An 18,521-nucleotide genomic window follows, 5' to 3' on the forward strand; every position below is an offset into this window, starting at 1 on the left:
GAGGATCTGTGCTAAAATACAGCTGAGCAGGGCTTGGCTGTGAGGGTGAGGCAGGTGTGATGGTTATTTTCCTTTGCCTCTTTGTAAATTGAGGTAATTAAGAGAAGCCTCAAAAAGAGAGACACAGTGGAAATTCTTGGCAGCTTGCAAATGCCTTGCAAAAGCTGCCAGAGCTGGTCCCTGTGTGACCTGAAGTGAGACCTGAGTGGTCCCTCCGGCTCAACCTGGAGAGACACCGCTCCTCCACGTAAGCACCTCTCATCCTTCCCCTTCTCCCTCCTTATACTCCTGGTGGGGTCATTTTGCCCCAGAATGGCTTCCTGGAGCTTGGCTTTGGCTTTTTGTTTGGTGCAGTGTTCAGTGTTGGGTTTTCTTCCTCCACACTAGCCTTCAGCAGGTGGGAAACCACCAACTGGTCCCTCTGCATAGCCAGAGGTCACTTCTCCAGTGCCCTCTTCCTTGTTCCTTCTTAGGGTTCTTGCAGGAACAGCCCTTGTCCTCTGGCCCTGCAAGTGGCATCAGATAGGAGATGTAACCATGGGTCTTTGTCCAGGAGTTGGCATTCTGAGCAGGGCTCTGGGTTTTCAGTTTCTCCCTTTCCTTGCCGCATAAGCCCGGTCCAGTCACCGTGACATGGAGTCTAAATACAGTGTATGGTCATCATGCATATGGCAGGGATGGGATCTGCTTCCAAGGAGGTTCAGTCCTGGGTTGAGGACACTTCAGTCAGGACCCTGCCACAACAGCACTGGGAACGGAGCATTAAATATACCACCTACATAAATTTTTTCAGTAACAATTAATAAACAATTCTAGTGACCCAGAAGGGAAACATACCCGGACTGGAAAAAGCAATTCAGCATCTGCAAGAGAAATGGGTTGAGTGTGAAAGGCGCTGAGCTGCCCACTAACTTTCTGCTGTGGGCTGCAGATGACCACACATTTTGCTGCTGAGCAGCAAGGAAAGTTCTCTGGCGTGACTCATTGATTTATAAAGGGAAAACTACTCCTGACAGCGATGCCTGAACGAAGGAGATGTTGTAACTGAGGGGTATAGAGTAAACAGTATCATAATCTTGCAGCATTTGAGTTATCATCTTGTTTCTAACAACTCAATAGCCATAATAAACAACTTATTTCTCAACAACTAAATACATTCCCATACAAACACATACATTTGAAAGGCTTTTCTGTCTCCATGCAAAACTAAACCCAGAACGGGGTGGAATAGTCTCAAGGTGACTCTCAGACTGAGGGAGTTTTCATGGACATTTCAAGAGGTTAAGTGAATGACTAAAAGCTCAGAGCATCAGACCAAAACTATATCTTTAGTTGCTTGACATTCCCTGTTGAAAATGGGTGGTGCAGGCATTTGTCTCTGATCATTAAAGAAGCCAGTGGGAGATCTTGGCTCTAGCTTTTGTTCTGGATTCTTGCTGCTGCTTTGTCCTTTTCAATCAGGCACAATTTTGCTGCCCTTAAATTGAGCAGCACCAGATTGCCCAAGAAACTCTCACTGGATGGATATTGGAGTTCCCAAGAACATCTGTCATGTTATAGTTGTTCAGAAACTGAAGTGGTGGCTGTCTTTCTCCTGCAACTGCAGGCACAAACCCAAATAACAATTTTATTTCAAGACGTTTCTAATAGAAGCTAAGCTGGCCTAGATTTCTGTGGCTTTGTTGCCCAGGCAGTGCCAAGGCAGGCATCAACAAAGGAGGTGGCACAGAACCAGTGAGCCTTTCCTGCAAAAGGCCAGATACAGGCTCTATACCTTACACGTTTTGGGGTTCCCTCAGGTACCAAAATTTTGTGAGGCTGGGTCCTGTTTCATAAGTAATGTCACTAATGGCTGCAGTCTGATTTGGTCCAGGTTTAACTTTTCTTAAGGCAATTTATCTCACCTGCGCACAGTGAAGTTCGGTGGAGCTCTTCTTTGCCCATTGCACGTGAAGCCTGGCCACTTCCTTACAAGGAAGCGCTGCCTCTTATCTCCTCCTGTCACATGCCAGCCTAAGACCTCCCCTGGCCAGGTGACACGGTGACAGCTGACGCACAGCACATGGTCCCTGTGGAGGCTGTGGTTGGTGAGACCTTGCAGCCGTGGCTTCTGCAGGGGAACTCTCTCCTCCTCCTGGCTGCAGAGGTGCCTCCTAGAAGGGCACAGGTGAGTTTCTGCCTTTTAGCATCTTCTGGAATAAAAGGTTAAAGCAGTACCTGGCTCACCAGGGCTGAGGGGGGCATGTCTAGTTCTTTGGCCTCTTTGCTGCTCACAATGAAGGCTATTAAAATATTCTCAGTTAAATTACTCTCCTGTTTGCTTTGACCTCTTTGCTTCATGGCAAAGCCTCTGGTTTGTCCTGGGGGCTTTTTAGAACTTATTTGGCAAATGTCCATTTGGTCACTTGGCTTTGCAGTGTTGTTGCACTGCAGTGTTGCAAGCCATCTAAAAAAACGGAGGTATAATACAGGAGGAACAATTTGGAGAGCTGCTAAAAACCTCTGAGGAACAAAGACAACTAAATAAATGTCCTGGAGATGAACTTTCAAGAACCATGTTGTGGCAGCAGTGAATGGAAGCTTGATCGTACAAGGTAACCAGCCTTGGTCTTGGCACTCTTGAGCCTTCATGAGAGTCAGTACTCAGTGTTTCTAGAAAATGACAGAAATGGGTCAGCCCAGGGGATTTCATGGTTTTCCTAGATATCTAAATGCTGCCTTCTGAGATTGAGTTGATTTTTGATTTTAAAACTGCTGTGTCGAAGGAGCATGCTGGCCACGAATGTGATGGGAAGCAAAGCTCCCAGGACAGCAGCTGCTGTTCCCTGGGAGCACTTAGGGTCATAAATTCAAACACTCAGAAATTAGGAGAAAATTTCCCATATTTAGCTTATGAGCATTTTGATAGCTGCAGGAAGCAAGGCAAAACCATGAAGGCATTTCCTGGCCTCTGACTTACCTTTCGGATTTCACAGTTTCATACAGAGTTTCGAGATGGGAAAAGCTTTGTAGGAAGGAGGCTTACATTCATTTGTGTTTCCAAAGGAAAACACAAAGTTCTTCCCCATGTGAGGAGTTACACTGACTGTGAATAAGGGCTCTCGTGGGAAACACAGCCTGCAACAGCTTTTTTTATCCCCGGAAGAGATGGAGCAGTGAGTCCGTGTGAACTTGCTGCTCTCAGGGTGACTTGAGAGTCTTGCCAGTGGGCTGCACAGCTCTCACTGTCACCAATCAGCAGTTCGGTGTCGCATGTTCTGCAGAGCAGGACACAACCACAATTGCAGATGGAGCCCTCATCTGCTTACTGTTTTTTTAGGTTTTTAAGCCATAAGTAACTTCTACCTCCATTATCTGGAAGTAAGAAAGCTCCAGTGTAAAATCAAAGTAGCTAAAGGACTTACTCTGGACTTACTAAGTGTGTTCACTTAGGAAATATTGTGGGTAGATGACCCTTTGATGACCTGTCTTTCTGGCCATCTCATAACCCTGTGTGATATGTTCCCAGACTGAGGGATGTCCAAGTGTTATCTCTTTATCAGCTGTGTGAAAGGCTTCTTTTAAAAAGAAAAAGAAATGGAATGTGCACAAACTTGAATTGCAGTGTTGCTCAAACTTTGTGTGAAGACGCAAGGAGCACCAGCACCAGGCTCTCAGAGCACTTTCCCACTGGTTTTTAGGGAATGGCCTTCAGGAAAGCTCTTCCCTTCTCCAGACCATTGCTTGAGACCTCCTTAATCGCTTGGCACAGTGGTAGATGAGAGGGACTGCCTTACAGCTAGATGGTTACTTTACCTCCTCCTGTTCCTATTGCTTGAAGTTAGCCTGCTCCCACAAAGATCACTCACATGTGTGCCTGGCTGGGCACCTCAGTTCTCTTGCATAGTCTTATTTGGGGGCACCTTAACCTGATTCCCTCAACTGTAGGACTATTACTCCTGTTCCTAGCAATTTTGTGGTCCTGTCACTCCTCCTCTTTGCACATGAGGCTTTCCCAGCTGCTTTAAAGGGACCTCTTACCCTGTCCTCATCCACCCAAGTGCTCCCTTGGGTCAAGAAGGAGGGAGATGCATTTTTGCTAGGTTTCCTCCCTGCCTTCTGACCTGTGCCTGGGGGGATGTATGGAGGCATATGTGGAGACCCAAAGGGTGGCAATACTGGTCAGCTGATACACACAGTGCTTTTCCCTGTCTGTCACCTCTGGGGTAGGGAGAGTTGTACCCCTGCTTGTAGCAGCATGCTTTGCTTTATGCTCAGAAATCAGCCTGTCCCAGCAGGCTGGGGACCCGCAGTAGCTCCTTTCTCTCTGCAGCAGGAAGGTAGTGATGTAACTGTCAGGGCTCCAGACTGGAAATGTGCAAGCAGAGCTACACTTAACCACCTTTTTCGCTTCAAAACAGAAGGAAAAGGTTTTTTTTTTGGTCTTGCTACAGCTGAGGACCTGTGCAGGAGCCTCAAAGAATCAGGGCGAGTAGAGGAGATATGTGAGAGATTGCAAATGGGGAGTAAGGGGATAGCAGGAGCATGGCAACAAACAGGCAAGAATGGCATGGGGGTTCCCTGAAGTGATTCATGTCTAGGACATAGCTGCAACATGGAGGGTCCTAAGGAGAAGGGTGGAGAAATGTCTGACCAAGGATGCTGAGAGCTGGAAGAGTCTGGGACTGAGAGGCTGGGAAAGACAGAGGGATGGAGATGAGGGAGCAGATGGCGGAGCGAATCAACAGCTGGAGGCTTCTCCACATGGTCCTATGTGCTTGGTGATAAATCTTGCCCTAACCTGGAAAAGCTTCTTTGCTGAAATCTGGAAAGGAAAATCAGAATTACAGAGGACCTCAGCTTTACAATAGTGCCAGGAGAGGAAGGGGAAGAGGTAGACTCACAGATCACCTGTGGATTTTTTGGTGGATGGGAGTAAATTGACTTACTTTCTAGGCTCAGAGCTGCATGATTTGGTAGTGAATGTATTCCTTCAGGATATACAAGAAGGAAGGTGAAGGGCTAAGATTAAAAAAACACAGCCTGAAGGATGAGTGCTAGAGTCCAGGACAAAAGTCAAATAGGAGAAATAAGCCAGTAAGCTGGAGGAAACAGCCTGACAAGTCTCTTGTTTGGGATGCGGCACAGGATTGAAATCAGGCCCTGATGTGTATACGTAAGACCTTCCAAGCACCATTTTCTGGGCATTGCTGGGTCAGGACCTGGACATGAGCCCAGCTCTGCTGTATCAGAGTAGCTGTGCAGGGTGTTGGTGTTGGCATGTGCCCTCTGCTTTTTCTCCAAAGCCCCCCAGCATCACATGGGCCAGTGGAGAAGGTCCCCGCGGGGAGGTGTCTGCCCGGCAGCATGACCAGTGTGCTGTGGCCTGGAGCCAGCCACTCCTGTCCACTGGTTGCATTTCTCCCACCACTGAGTTTTGTTAGTAATTTTTTTCTTTTCAAAACCCTGTTTATTCAACCCAATCCTTCTCACTCATGTAAGCCCTATCTGTGTGGTCTCTATCCGTGTTCTTTCCTGCTTCACATGCTGGCCAGTGTAGTTCTAACTTCAGCCTCAATTTCTTCGTTATCCAAAGAGCTGAAATAATGCTGTACTTCACCCTGTTGGTCCTTAGAAACCTCAGGAAAAGACGCTTAAAATGTCTAAGAGGCACTATATGATTTGGGAAGATACAAAATATTTCAGCAGCACCATAAGAAATTAATTTAGACAATTTTAATGGGAAGGTTATGGCTATGCCTTGAAAGATAATTCTGATGACATCTTTTCATTATTGAATCAATGTAAATGAATGGGTTTAAAATTCAATATCCAGATTTTCTGGATTTAATCTAATATAGACTTTCAGTTGTGAGAAGTCTGTAATTGTTCAGCAAAGCCAAAACAGATTCTCCCTTGTCTATAGTAAAGATACACGATCTCATTTTAAACTGCACACTGGAAAAAAAATGGTGTTAATATATTATGAATATTATTAAGACACTTTTAAATGAACAGAAAGGCACCTCTTCCATGCACAGCTTGGAATGTCCAACTTGCCATATAGCCGAGGCCATTGGAAGAGGGTAACACTCTCACACAACACAATATAACACATCAGTACTCTTATCTCTCAGTCATTCTTTCATTTTTCTTTATTTGTAAAAGTTGTATAAAATGCCTTTTAAAATTGGTATGGTGAAACTGAGAGGCTTTTCCAATGTTGACCAGGTTTCTCTACAGGAATAATGTAGGTACACAGTAAAGCAACCAAGCCAGACCTCTAGGAAAGGCTGTCGACACATCATTGACATCATGGAACTATATAGTGACATGAGCTCTCGTGCACTGCTGTCCACACACTCTATCACAGAACTCCGGTATCACAACTTAGTAACCAGCCTCTTCACAGTGAAAAACAAACATTCAGAAAAATTTACAAAAGCTACACTTCAAAATTTGAAACACTTTTACAAAGGAGTAACTACAAATCTGATGCTGAAAACAGAAGCTGACAGCTTCACCTATTGCTACATATTGATCTTGACCACTTCCAGACTTCAAACTTGCACCAGGCAAATCTATTTCTAGAAAAATGAAGAATGGAAGTTTAATGGCACCCACTGCTTTGAAAGAAAGATGATGCCAGTCTTCAAGTAAAGCAAAAAAGGCCTTAGTAGTGTTAAAGGGCTACAGAGTGGTAAAGGAGTCAAGTGGCTGTTGGACAAAGGGCTGTAGGAATGGCATTTTGTGGCAAAGTAGGGTGACTAGTACAGCCTCCTGGTTTTGAGAACACAGTATGCATGTGCACTTAGATTATAAGACACCGCTACTGCAGGAGGAGGAAAAGTACTTTGCTTATGTAAAAGTCACTGGAGGAAGGCAGGGATCTTTCCTGTAAGAATAAAATAAGTTCAAAATTGTCCCTTTCATAAAGGACTGTCACTTTTGCATAACTCTGGGTCAGAAAAGTGAGCCAGATTCTTCCATGGTGTAGCTCAAATCATCTCTGCCCAGTTTACTCCAAAGACAGCTTTTGACTGCAATCTTTGGCTCAACTTCAGCCACGTGGGGCTTTCCTGCTGTTTCTGGCAAAGGAGCCAAAACCTGGAGCAGGTGGGTGTGCTAATGGGTCCTGTCAGGCTGCTGCAACACAGTTTCTACTCTGCACAGCTCTAAAACAAAGCTGGGCAGGCGAAGTCACCAGTGATCAAACTAGACAGCCTGAAGGAGAGGAAGAGAGAAAATAGGGCTTTTATTTCAGAATACAGAGGCTGAAAGGCTTTCAGCTGCTGAACAATACTGACAACACAAAATTAAGGCTGCTGCAAGCAGTTCTTGAGCCCTGACTTGAAAATAACTAAATTTAGTAAATCTATGATCACTGAATGCATTTTCTTTTTTTGCAGCAGTCAGCCAGCCAGCCACTACAAACACACCTGCAATAGTATCTGAAAGGCAGCTACCTTTACAGGATTATTCATAAACCTTCAGACCTCTTAGCCAACTGAGAGCTTTTCCTCACAGATTTTCCTATAGATCAGAAAATGTGTTCTCAAGACTTTACTGTCATGGCTGGTAATGTCCTGGGTGTAAAATAAGGCAGGAGGGTTATTCCATTTGTTTCTTTAAAGAACAGGATACCATGGCTCAGGTCCATGCAAATGTGGCATAGAGGAAACCTTGGATCCATCTGCTCACCTTATCCCATGCCAGACCTCTTACCAGTGAGCCAAGGCAGAAGGAAAAAAAGGGCAGAAGCCCTGTCCAAGGCTCCTAGTAGTTCCTGCCCAGCCTCTCCTCCCACAGCTGCTTCCTGGGAATTCAGAGGAGCCCTGGTAAAATGCTGTCTACTAAAACAAAACCCTTTGTCAGAATACTTAGAGGTGCAAAACTCAATTTGCCTCGACAGTTCCATAATACTCTGGAATCAGAAAATGTAGTTTATGTAGTAAGTCCTCCTGCATCATCTAAGCTATTTATCATGTGACTACAGAAAGCCTTACAGTAAGGAGCTTTCTCTTCTTGGTCCTGGATATAGCACCGAGAGTTAACACAGAGGTAAAGTTGCTTCAGAGTGGTGCAGCACTTCTGTTGGAACACAGGAATAGGGCACTTATGAGTCTTCTTTTCCTCCCCCTGTCACATCTTGTTTCTTGAACAAGCTCTGCAAGCTCAAGCTTGCTGTAGCATGGAGGTACTGCTCAAAAATACGAATTGATCCTCTGTAGGCTCAGGTGACCCAGAGAAAAAGTAAATGTTGCCCACCGTCCTGAAACATGGCCCTGTGTTCCTGAATTTATTTAGAACACATAAGTCATGAAATCACAGTTCTGCTTGATCCTTCTTCCAAAACACTCCCATGTTGAACTTCCTAGACACGCTATGCTTGTCCTCAGAGGAGGCAGACCCTTTCCAGAATTTAGCTTCCTGAAACATGTACTTTACAGATAAAGATATGGAACAGTGTATCTTTTTGAGGGAATAAAGGGAAATAACTTTGCTACCTGCTTACAGTCATTGAAACAGCAATACCTATCTTTTTTCTCTTTTTAAAATGCTTATTCTTTCACCAAAAAAACTCCAAAATGTTTTATAACATTACAGAGCTCTGATCCTGTGGCACAAAGACCTGCTTCTGTGCACCGTTTTTAAACTTTCTGTTTTCATTGCAATGATGACTAAATGGGAAAGTTATGCAGACAACAATGGAGCAATAGAACTGTTGTAGGTTGTTCTATGAACTGTGAAAGCTATGACCAAAGATAAGGCAAACACAAGTGAACTAAAGGGGAATTTCTCTTCCTTCTCCTTTCTTCCACCTCTAAACCTGGGTGGGAAAAGACAGTATATTACAAGAGAGAGCACCAAACACTATACCTAGCATACAAAACAGAATAAATGATTGGACAGATCACTGCAGAGGAATTTCTAAGCCAAATTTAAAAAAAAATGCACAATCCCTTTAAAAACTAATCAGTATACAATCACGATGCAAAAGGAACATAATGGAGCTTTTCCTGAATTCCACATATTCTGGCCACCCTTCCCTCCCACTCCTCGCAAGTCCATTTTTGCAAGGTCAGGGAAGATCGGTTCTACCTCCTCACAATGTAAGTGAAAGGTGGGCTACTACTGTTAATTTATGAGATCCTGGAGCTCCTCATCAGTCAGTTCGTTGACTTCCATGATCTTTTCCAAGTGCTCCATATACCGGGCATGGTCTTGCAAAAAGTGGGGCACCCTCATGTTCTCAATCACAGCTAATCCTTTCAGGCGATCCACATCCTCGTATGAGATCTGTAAGGAAGGACACGGGTTAGTTTAGTAGTATAGTCCTGTTACTTCTCTGCTGCTGCTCTAAATTCTCTCTTGTAAATGAGAAAATAATTCAGAGCAGGGGAGTTTAAAATCTTGAAGAAACCTTTGAAAACAGGACTAACTGTGCGTGCTTCAGTGGAAGATGCAAAAAAGTGTAATTTTAGCAAATGCCTGCATAATTCCTGATTCTGTTTTTGATTCAATCAGTAAACAGACTCATAAGAACCTGAATGAGAATGATCTACAGCAGCTGCAGGAATAGAGAGGGAAAGGATGGAGCACGTGTGAGTCCTGGAGTCACTCCTCAAAGAGGTGGAAAAATTGACATGAGAATGGAAAAAACACTGTGCCAAAGACTAAGGAACTAGAAAGAAAGTACAGGACAGGCATGGCACAAGAAGGAGGCTTTGGGAAAGGCATGGTGCCAGCTGACCCGAACTCTGATGTTTTCATTTTCGCTACCAAATGTGCTTATGTAAAGTTAAATTAAAATTCACTTCTAGTAACTAACAAAAGCATGAAGAACACTTAAACATCCAATTTTAGTTTTTGTTTTCCCCATTCAATTGCAGGGTGGAGACTGAGTTTGCCTCTTGGCATCAGAGCTTACTGAGCCTAAGTGTCAAACTCTCAAACATTTTCCGGCTACTACAGGGCCAAATACCCTTTTTCTGTAATGAAAACTGATATTTTTTTCTTCATAGTCTTATTATTCTACAAGCTAGGATTAAAATCATGGTAGCTCAAGGTGCTGTGAACGATGGTCCAGAATAGACAGATGCTTTGGCTCTCCACAAGCTGCCCTGCCAGCACAGAACAGGACTCCTTGGGCAGCTATCCAGCGTGATGAAATTTGTGTGGTTGCTGCTTTGTCTACAAGCTGTGTGTTCTGGGCATCCTAAGGACAGAAGCATATGTACTGGCAAAACCCACCAGCCTAGCTGTGCTTACTAACTGGCAAGTCCTATTTCATCATAGGAGGTTTGTGCCAGGTGGCTTAAGAGTGGAGCCTGCTCCTTCCAACCTTTTTACCCCACATTTCTAAGGAGCTGAGCGCTGTGCCGTCTGGGTTCCCTGGAAACAGCCTGCCTTCTTAGCAGGTGATGGTTTCTATTCAGAAAAGATTAAAGTGAGCATGAAGGATTCACCAATGTGTAAGGGGCACGGAAGGGCTCTCTGGAAAGATAGGACATTAGAATCCAGATTGATAAACCTGATTCGTAGGGACAGGTGCATCTCACTGATGATAATGGGAACAAAGTCTGCAAAGAGAAGGAATTTGCATCTGAATACATATGTGTGCATTTCTAGTTGCAATGACAAGATGCATCCCAGTTGAAAAAACAAACATACACCCATGCCCAGGCTTACCTAAGTCACTAAGATACTGCTGTTTGAAGATGGTGTGGCATTACACCTGACTAACCTGTTTAGAAGTGGATACAGAGGAGCTATACAAAATCATACCATCTCCTCTGGAGAACTGAGAACAGTACCAAACGAGATATTAAATTCTACCTCTTTTCCTCCTCATATTTGTGTTCAGGGGTTTCTGTTACTGCTGCAAGGAAGAAACATGATCTGTGATCTGAGGTATAGTTTGGATGGGATGTATTTCCCCAGTTCTTGAATTGCTAAAAAATGACAGAAGTTGACATCCTGAGAAGATCAAAAACATAATCTCATCCTATTGCAGAAACAAGTTGTCTTCCTCACCACATGTAATTAAACCCATTGTGCTAGATAAAAAAGACTGAGGCTACAACCTATGCTTTTTGTAATGTGTTCATGTGTTTCTTGGGTAACACAATAGTAGGTGATATTTTGCTGCTTTTGCTTTTTAAAACTCTGGTAGTTATGTTATACTGAAGTGCACCCAAGATCTGCATTCTATTTCTCCTCAGTATTACTTGCACACGATTGCCACATGAATGGTTGCAGTGCTTCCCGTATTTGATTCTTTCCTGCAAAGTTTTAAAACAGCTCCTTTAAAAAAACATCTTTTCTCAGGCTTCAGGTTTTTCCCTTAGTCACTTCTAGGGATGTTGAACAGCTTGCATGTGTCCTGTTTCCACACATCGCGTTCTTCTACACTGTAAGTAACGTCAGGAGCCTCAGGAAGGCACAGCTGCCTCCATCAGGCAGATCTCTATAGCACTCGGAGGAGAACAGAAGACACAGAAACTTGAGCGTGGCTCTGTCCTGAATACACTCACACTACCTACTAAAGCACAGAAGCAATTCACTGTCAGCAGTACAGTGGACTGCTTCCGTTTCCTATTACGTTCACACCTTTATTGTATTTGCAATGGACATATGCCCAAGGTAGACAAGCTGAGAAAGATGAGCTCACTTGTTACAATACAACACTGAGAAACTTGAAAAGGCAGTGAAAATTTTCCCAGTAAATGCTGGGCTTCCCTGTGTTTAAATCCTGTGCTTTTCATTCTAACCTGAAGATGTGCCAGCCAAGCTTAACACTCCCTTTGGAACAACCCAATCCTATTCCACCCTGAAAAACCAAATAAATCCCCCTTCAAAGTTGCGATAAACTTGTAATAACCACAGGCTATATCTGAGTGCAAGTTTCATACTTCTCTGTGCTCACAGAACTCGTCTTTTCTGAGAGTATATGGAGATATTGGAATGGGCCCAGTGAAGAGTCACTAAGGTGATTAAGGCACTGGAGCATCTCTCCTATGAGGAAAGGCTGAGAGCTGGAACCGTTCAGCCTGGAGAAAAGAAAGCTCAGGAGCATCTTTGTGTGTATAAACACCTGACAACATGGGCATTGGGCTACCTGCTGGCAGGGCAAGAGGCAATGGGCACCAGTTAAAATGCACAAAATTCCACTGGAACACAAAACACTTTTGTATGGTGAGGGTGGTAAAACACTGGCACAGGCCACTCAGAGGGGTTGTGGAGTCACCATCAGTAGAGATATTCAAGGCCCAACTGGACATGGTCCAGGGCAAACTGCTCTAGCTGACCCTGCTTAAGCATGGGAGTTGGATTAGATGATATTGAGAGGTCTCTGCAGACCTCAACTGATCTGTGATCCTGAGAGTAGGCACTGCTCTTATACACAGCTTTCCAGTTTGACTGCAGAAGATGTCTGCTGCAAAAACATTCAGAATAGACTTTATGATCCCTTGATTTTAGAAGTTGTAAAGTCAAGCACTTATAAATTATCATACTGCTAGAATTAAATTGCTTGTAGACCCTTAATGTGGATGCCACGCAATGTGGATCATAGTGGAATCTGTAATTATATAAGGAATGACTTATTATGTTTTTAGAGTGGCCTAACAATCCTCCAGACTCCCTGAAGAGAGACAGGGAGCAGCATGAAGCATGAAGGCATGAAGCAGCACAGGAACAGTGTGTGTTCAGTAGAGTTGCAGGCAGAAGCTGTGTGGAGTTAAGCAGGCTTAAAGCACAAGGAAATTTCAGAGAATAAAGACTTATCTGACAGTGCAATTTTATTTTCAGAGCTTTCTAACTTGGCTCAGTTACCTAAATAGCTCTTGCTTATCAATATGGATGTTTCTGACAGTAAAGGCAAAACTTAAATGTGGACCAAAATCCTCTATCATAATATGCCCCTTCCCTTTACCACCCATTTATTGCCAAGTAGGCAGAAATGTTGGTATACCAGCTCTAAATGCAAGCTTAATGCCCAGTTTATGTGAGTATGAACCCTGCTTTATGAACTGTGGAAACTTAGCAACCCAAGGATTTGGTTCAAGTGTGACAAAGTTTCTGCACTTCTTAGGATGATTTTCAGAACAAACAAGCTGTGACAGTTAGAATGGACATAAAATATGTTCTGTGAATGTAGAAATACCATGCATTCTAGGGAAAAAAACCCCACACTGATTTTTGAAAAACAGGTGCCACCAGTGAGAGAAATTTGAGGTGAAAAATTCTTTGTGGTAGAAGGGGATGGGCTAGAATCAAGTGGTTAATTTTGTTTCCTGCTAGGGTTACCACCTTATCTAGTACCTGTCCTGCTTGGCCAAGCCAGTCTGTTGTGCTACAAGTCAGGTAGTACTCCATAAAGAGAGGAAAGTCTGAGAAATATAACCATAAAATCTTAATTGAGTAGATAAAACCATAAGCAAGGAATGAGGAGAATCTGATAGAAGTTTCTAGGACCTCAAAAGATTTGCAACTTGCACAGCGTAATTCAAAGTGCTGTACAGAGCTGAGATTTCCAGATCAAAGTAAAAGAGAGCAGGATGACTCAGAGCTTGTTGCAGGCAGGCTTGCTGAAATGGTAAAACTGTAGCCTTTGGGCATAATCAGTCTGCTCACCTTTCCAAGGGCTGTCAGAAGATAGAAATCAATGGACTCCCTGTATCTCAGGATTCGGAGGATGCCATCCAAGTACACCTGATCCTTATTGAAACAGCCTGAAAGGAAAGGAGATACATTGCACTCTATCAAGGTTTGGCCAAGGCATGTTCTCAGAAGCCATTATGAGCAGAATAGTTTTATTTTTAAAAACTAGACCTTTATACCCCTGACTTGAAAAACCTTTCCAAAAACTAACTAGAAGGTAAAACCCACTAGCCAGAGAAAGAAATCAAACACAGACGATAGTGTCTGTGAATAACCACTGCAACATTGCATCTCTTGTAATAAATATGAAAGGGCAAGTCAAGCTGTGAGTATGGACTTTTTCACAGTTTTGTATTTACATTCCACTTCCAACAAAAAAAAATCCTTTACTGATTCAGCTTGAAAGTCTCACACATGCATTTTCAGCCTTGTTTTCCATAGTGAAATTCCTGACACCTCAGAAAGTGTGGAGTCCCATTTCTCCGTTTTGCAAAAGTTTTACCGTGTGACATGATGAAGGAGCTCTGTGCATGTCCTGAAAACCTCCCTGAAGTACAAAAAAAGAGAAGACAAATAATAGGCAACCCACCTGGTTGTGATGTGTCAGTCCACCCTCTCTTGGCTCGTACGCAGTAATCCCATCTAGTACCGGGGTCTTTGACAAATTTTCCCACGTCCTGGAAAAGCCGACTGAAGGACATTTGGCTAGCTTGATACACTGTGTAGTAGAGCAGGGCAGCTCTCCAAAGAAAAGGGTCTTTGCGGAACAGTACACTGTGAATGCTTGCCAGCCCCTCTTCTGTAGGGTTGATTGGTTTTAACCCATGTTTTCTACGTCCATTCCGGTTGCACCAAGGCTGGCTGTTGTTGTTAAAACCACGAAAATAATGAGTTCCTGAAAAGAAGAAGGATTATGGCACTTAGAATGGTAGCATCGAATGATTAACAAAAAATTATAAGATATATAAGGAGACGCCCATTTCAGAACTCTGAGCAGGTAGGACTGGGAACTGGGGAAAGCGACATCTTTAGCCTTGTCTGCAACAGAGAATTTTGTCAGAGATAGATACACAATGCAAATGTTCACCTGCTGACTGCAAGTGAGACTTCTGAAAATGCCTAAGGAATACAACTATCAGGAAGACTTGACTTTCCAAATCTGTGGAAAGGAATTTTCAAAAGTGTCTTACATGCTGAATATCTCTGGCATAGGCTAGGCATTGTAATGACAAGAAGGAAGGAAAATCAAAGTAAGGGGGCAGAAATGCTGCCTCCTGAAGGTGATTAAACAGCCCTATGGCAGCCTTGGAAGATGCTGTGTCCCCTTACAATGTGAGTAACTGTGGTTCAAGGCTTATTCTTCAGTTGATATTCAGGTACTAGCCAAGTTAATGCATTTTAGATGTCCTTAAAACAGATGCACTGAACATTTTGCAGGAATTTTCCACAGGGCTGGGCCCACCTTGTGTAATGCAAAACCAAGGCAATCTTACAGCAGTTTAGGGGTCGCTGGGTAAATTCTTTCTGCCTAAAGCATTGCCTACATTTGCAAGCAATGCAGCGTAACAAACATAGATTTTTAAAGTGAAATGGCTGGAGCTGAGGTTGAAAGGTCAAACTATTTTCATTTCCTTTTTTTTTTTTAACTCCAAAGTATCTCTAAATTGCTCTCATGAGTAAAATGTCCCTGAGCAGTGACACCACACAAGGTATGCCCTGGAGCATAGCCTCTGGACTAGCATTATCTGAAAGGATTACACTTTGCCTGCTCCAAGATTCCTTTGGCACGTGAACCTCAGTGCAGTAAGTGGGACTAGCTGGTAGACTTCCTTCAAAAGCTCACTCTGGATCTGACCTAAAATGCTAACGTACATAAACCCTAGGTATTCTTTTACTGCATGCTGCAGTGATAAAAAAGTTTCTCCTTCCCTTTAGCACATCTAAAGCACAGGTTCTTTATATATAGTGCCTGGCCCATCATTGTGAAATAATTAAGAGTGCATGCAAGTACTCCCCTTTGCCTGAAGAACTGACGTCACATTCATACCAATTTCGTGTCTCAGCATCCCTTCCAGCCAGTGCTCTCGTGCAGTGGAGATATTGATAGTGAGAGTGGGGCGGCCATTCACCACTGTCATTGAGGCTCGGGATAGCAGGTCCTCCGTGAGATGGACCACAATCTGAAGAGGAGAGAGTTCAGGTAGCAAAGAGCTCTCTTCTCACTCTTGTTCTTGCTTTTTCCTTTGGTCCTTCCATTATTTCATTTCTCTTTGGTCCCTTGCCCTTCACAACTCTTCCTTGCTGCCAGCAATCACCTGTGAGAGACCCTTCTGACTCCACTGAGTTTATCCTACTCACCTGTGCTGCTGACAAAACCTCAGGCTTCAGTGGGATTCAGCAAGAGGGTTAAGATAGACAGACAGGAGACTGCAAAATTTAATACAGTAACAGTGACTAGATTCAAGGGTCAGGGAGCAACTAAATGCAGAGTAAATGAGACAAAATTCCATTTTTTGAACTGTGTCTAATTATCTTAGAATTACTGAGAACTGAAAAACACTAGGTAAATACACATAAATTGTTTTGGTATCTGTATATCTAACTGTATGAAACCTTTTCAGTTGCAGTTCTAAAGCCATATGAACGGGAGGAGGAAGCACTGTGTACTTTGTTTCCTGTTACATGATGAGGACTTGAAATATTATGAAAATGCTGGTATTGTTTCATTTTGGTTTATACAGGAATATAGTTCTTGCTTTCCTGTTTTCTCTTGGAAAACTGGTCATCAAGACAAAAACTGCCAGAGAAGGAAATTAATGCATATTTATATATTTTGTTATTTGACTTCAAAAAGCCTTTTTAAACAAGTGACTGAGAGGGAGAAGGGAAACTCTCTTTGTTGAAGACTAAGCACCTTTCCCTCTTCATGTAAAGCATAAAGAAACAGTACTGCTCAGAAGAGTACAAGGGAGAGTACTTAAAAGAAAGATGACTTTTTTAGTATCAAAAAAAAAGGACCCAGAGATCAAAGGCATTAACATGACACTTCCCTGTATTCAAAACTCATCATTCAGCTTCAAGTTCAACAGCAAACAGTCAGTCGTATAAAACTTATATTTAAAAGGCAGAAAAAATAGGTAAATCCCAAAGCATTTAGATTTAAAGCACGGGTACCACTTAGCTTTATTAACATCTCTTCAGCTGGTAAGAGTATTTTCATAATATTTTAGACCATACTAAACATGCTGTATTAACTTTATTTTTGCAGAAAAAGTAAAGCATTTCATTAAGAAGGACATGGGTTGCTGGATGAGCATGCAGGATCCTGCTTCCATGAAGTCAAACCAAGGCAAAACTGAATGCAAAGGGAGATAAAAGCATAGCAAAGACCAAACATATAATTTTTTTTATGCTTGGTCTAAACTGTCATTTATTAACTCTTAGAAACACAGGTAAGGTCTGGTTATGAGTGTCAGATCATAGTCTCACAAAACTGTGTGATGAGTTTAACAGTTTCTCCTAATAATATTATATTTACCAATTAAACCTAGTTTCTGGGAAACTAATTTTTGTCTCTTGATCTCCCATTCCAGACTCCTCTTGCTCATTGCCAGTGACCTCACCCAAGTCTTGGACTGTGTCAGCTGGTGATTTCATTTGGAATAGTTCTCTTTTTAAACATTCAATTTCATTTGACTTTTCCAAGCAATTCAATGTAACTCCATCAAACCGGTCTTTTTAAATCCTAAATATAGGAAATAAGTTTTTTGCAAAGGGCTCTAAAAAATTAGATGTTTAAATCCAGGAAAAAAACAGCACTCAAACCAACTCAACAAGCCAACCTCTTTCAGACATTTTTATTCACTTATGTCACTTTCATTTGTGTTACTTCTTATAAATCAGTCTCTTGGGCTGGTGCTTATTTTTCTTGGCCTTTTCTTAACTCTTTCCTTTGGTGTAAATAATTTGATACAAGAGAACGGATGGCAGAACTGATGAATAAATGGAAATGTGCTAGTCTCCAAGTAGCTGAAAAAAGGAGGGAAGGAAGGGTGTCGTTCTTGGGTACTCCCAAAAGAGGTGAATTTAAGAACCAGCATATATGAATCAGGAAATAGGCCCAGAGAGATGACTGAAGCATTCACAAGGAATTTGCATCGTTTCAATTGTTCAAACGTTAGAGTGGGTATAACCATGAGAAAAATATGATGCAAGGAATATTCTTGTAATTATGGAGGAAAGGCCTCCCAGATGGTCTCTGGGGTCTATCCATGTGTAACATCTAAGGTCTACATAAATGTTTCTTTCCTGATCCAGTGTATGACTTACCTCACCAAGACAGCCTTCTTTCACCATGTATTTCCTGACACGATTCCAGATGCGACTTTTGGTCAGCAAGCTGCCTCCAGTGGCCTGTTCAAATTTTTCATAGCTTCCATATTTCTGCAATGTTCGCTCCATAATGTTGATGGACTATAAAATACAAAAGCATAGCAAATATCAGTGCAGTGAGATCCCTATGTCAGATTGGTATGCGTATTCTTTCTCTCCCTCTCAGTTTCTCTTTTTTTTTTTATTTTAAAATCTTTCTTCTTTTCTTAACTCACTGACAGTCACTATCAAGCTGTACTCATTTAATACAGGCTGACACACTCTGCAATGAAGTTATACCAGCTTCAGATGTACATCAATGCCAAAATACTAACAAAAGATTCCGATCAAATCATCTTGGACCCACACACATCATGATTATCAGTCTAGTGAAATAATACCCATTTTCTCTTTAATTTTGGGAATGTTGTACAACTGCCTTGTAAAACAGGATAGAACAGGATATTTGCAGTTTGTCAGCATGTTTCTTTTTATGGTTTTCCAAA

At 42.6% G+C, this 18,521-nt stretch overlaps 1 protein-coding gene across 1 annotated transcript in view; it reads right to left on the reverse strand.

Annotated features, from left to right (window-relative positions):
• Positions 1-6,100: 6,100 nt before the first annotated feature.
• The window catches only part of KIAA0895 (KIAA0895 ortholog), a 28,672-nt gene continuing 16,251 nt past the window's right edge, over positions 6,101-18,521 (reverse strand). Inside the window, exons 3-7 of the mRNA XM_027729168.2 lie at positions 17,974-18,117; positions 15,692-15,824; positions 14,234-14,539; positions 13,618-13,715; positions 6,101-9,279 (exon numbers count right to left, since the gene is read on the reverse strand). Coding sequence (XP_027584969.1) covers positions 9,118-9,279; positions 13,618-13,715; positions 14,234-14,539; positions 15,692-15,824; positions 17,974-18,117 — 843 coding nt within the window. The 3' untranslated portion in view covers positions 6,101-9,117. The remainder of the gene's footprint in view (positions 9,280-13,617; positions 13,716-14,233; positions 14,540-15,691; positions 15,825-17,973; positions 18,118-18,521) is intronic.

Source organism: Pipra filicauda, unplaced genomic scaffold, assembly GCF_003945595.2.
Source record: "Pipra filicauda isolate LSUMZ 115617 unplaced genomic scaffold, ASM394559v2 scaffold233_size1220752_pilon, whole genome shotgun sequence".
Classification (NCBI taxonomy): domain Eukaryota; kingdom Metazoa; phylum Chordata; class Aves; order Passeriformes; family Pipridae; genus Pipra; species Pipra filicauda.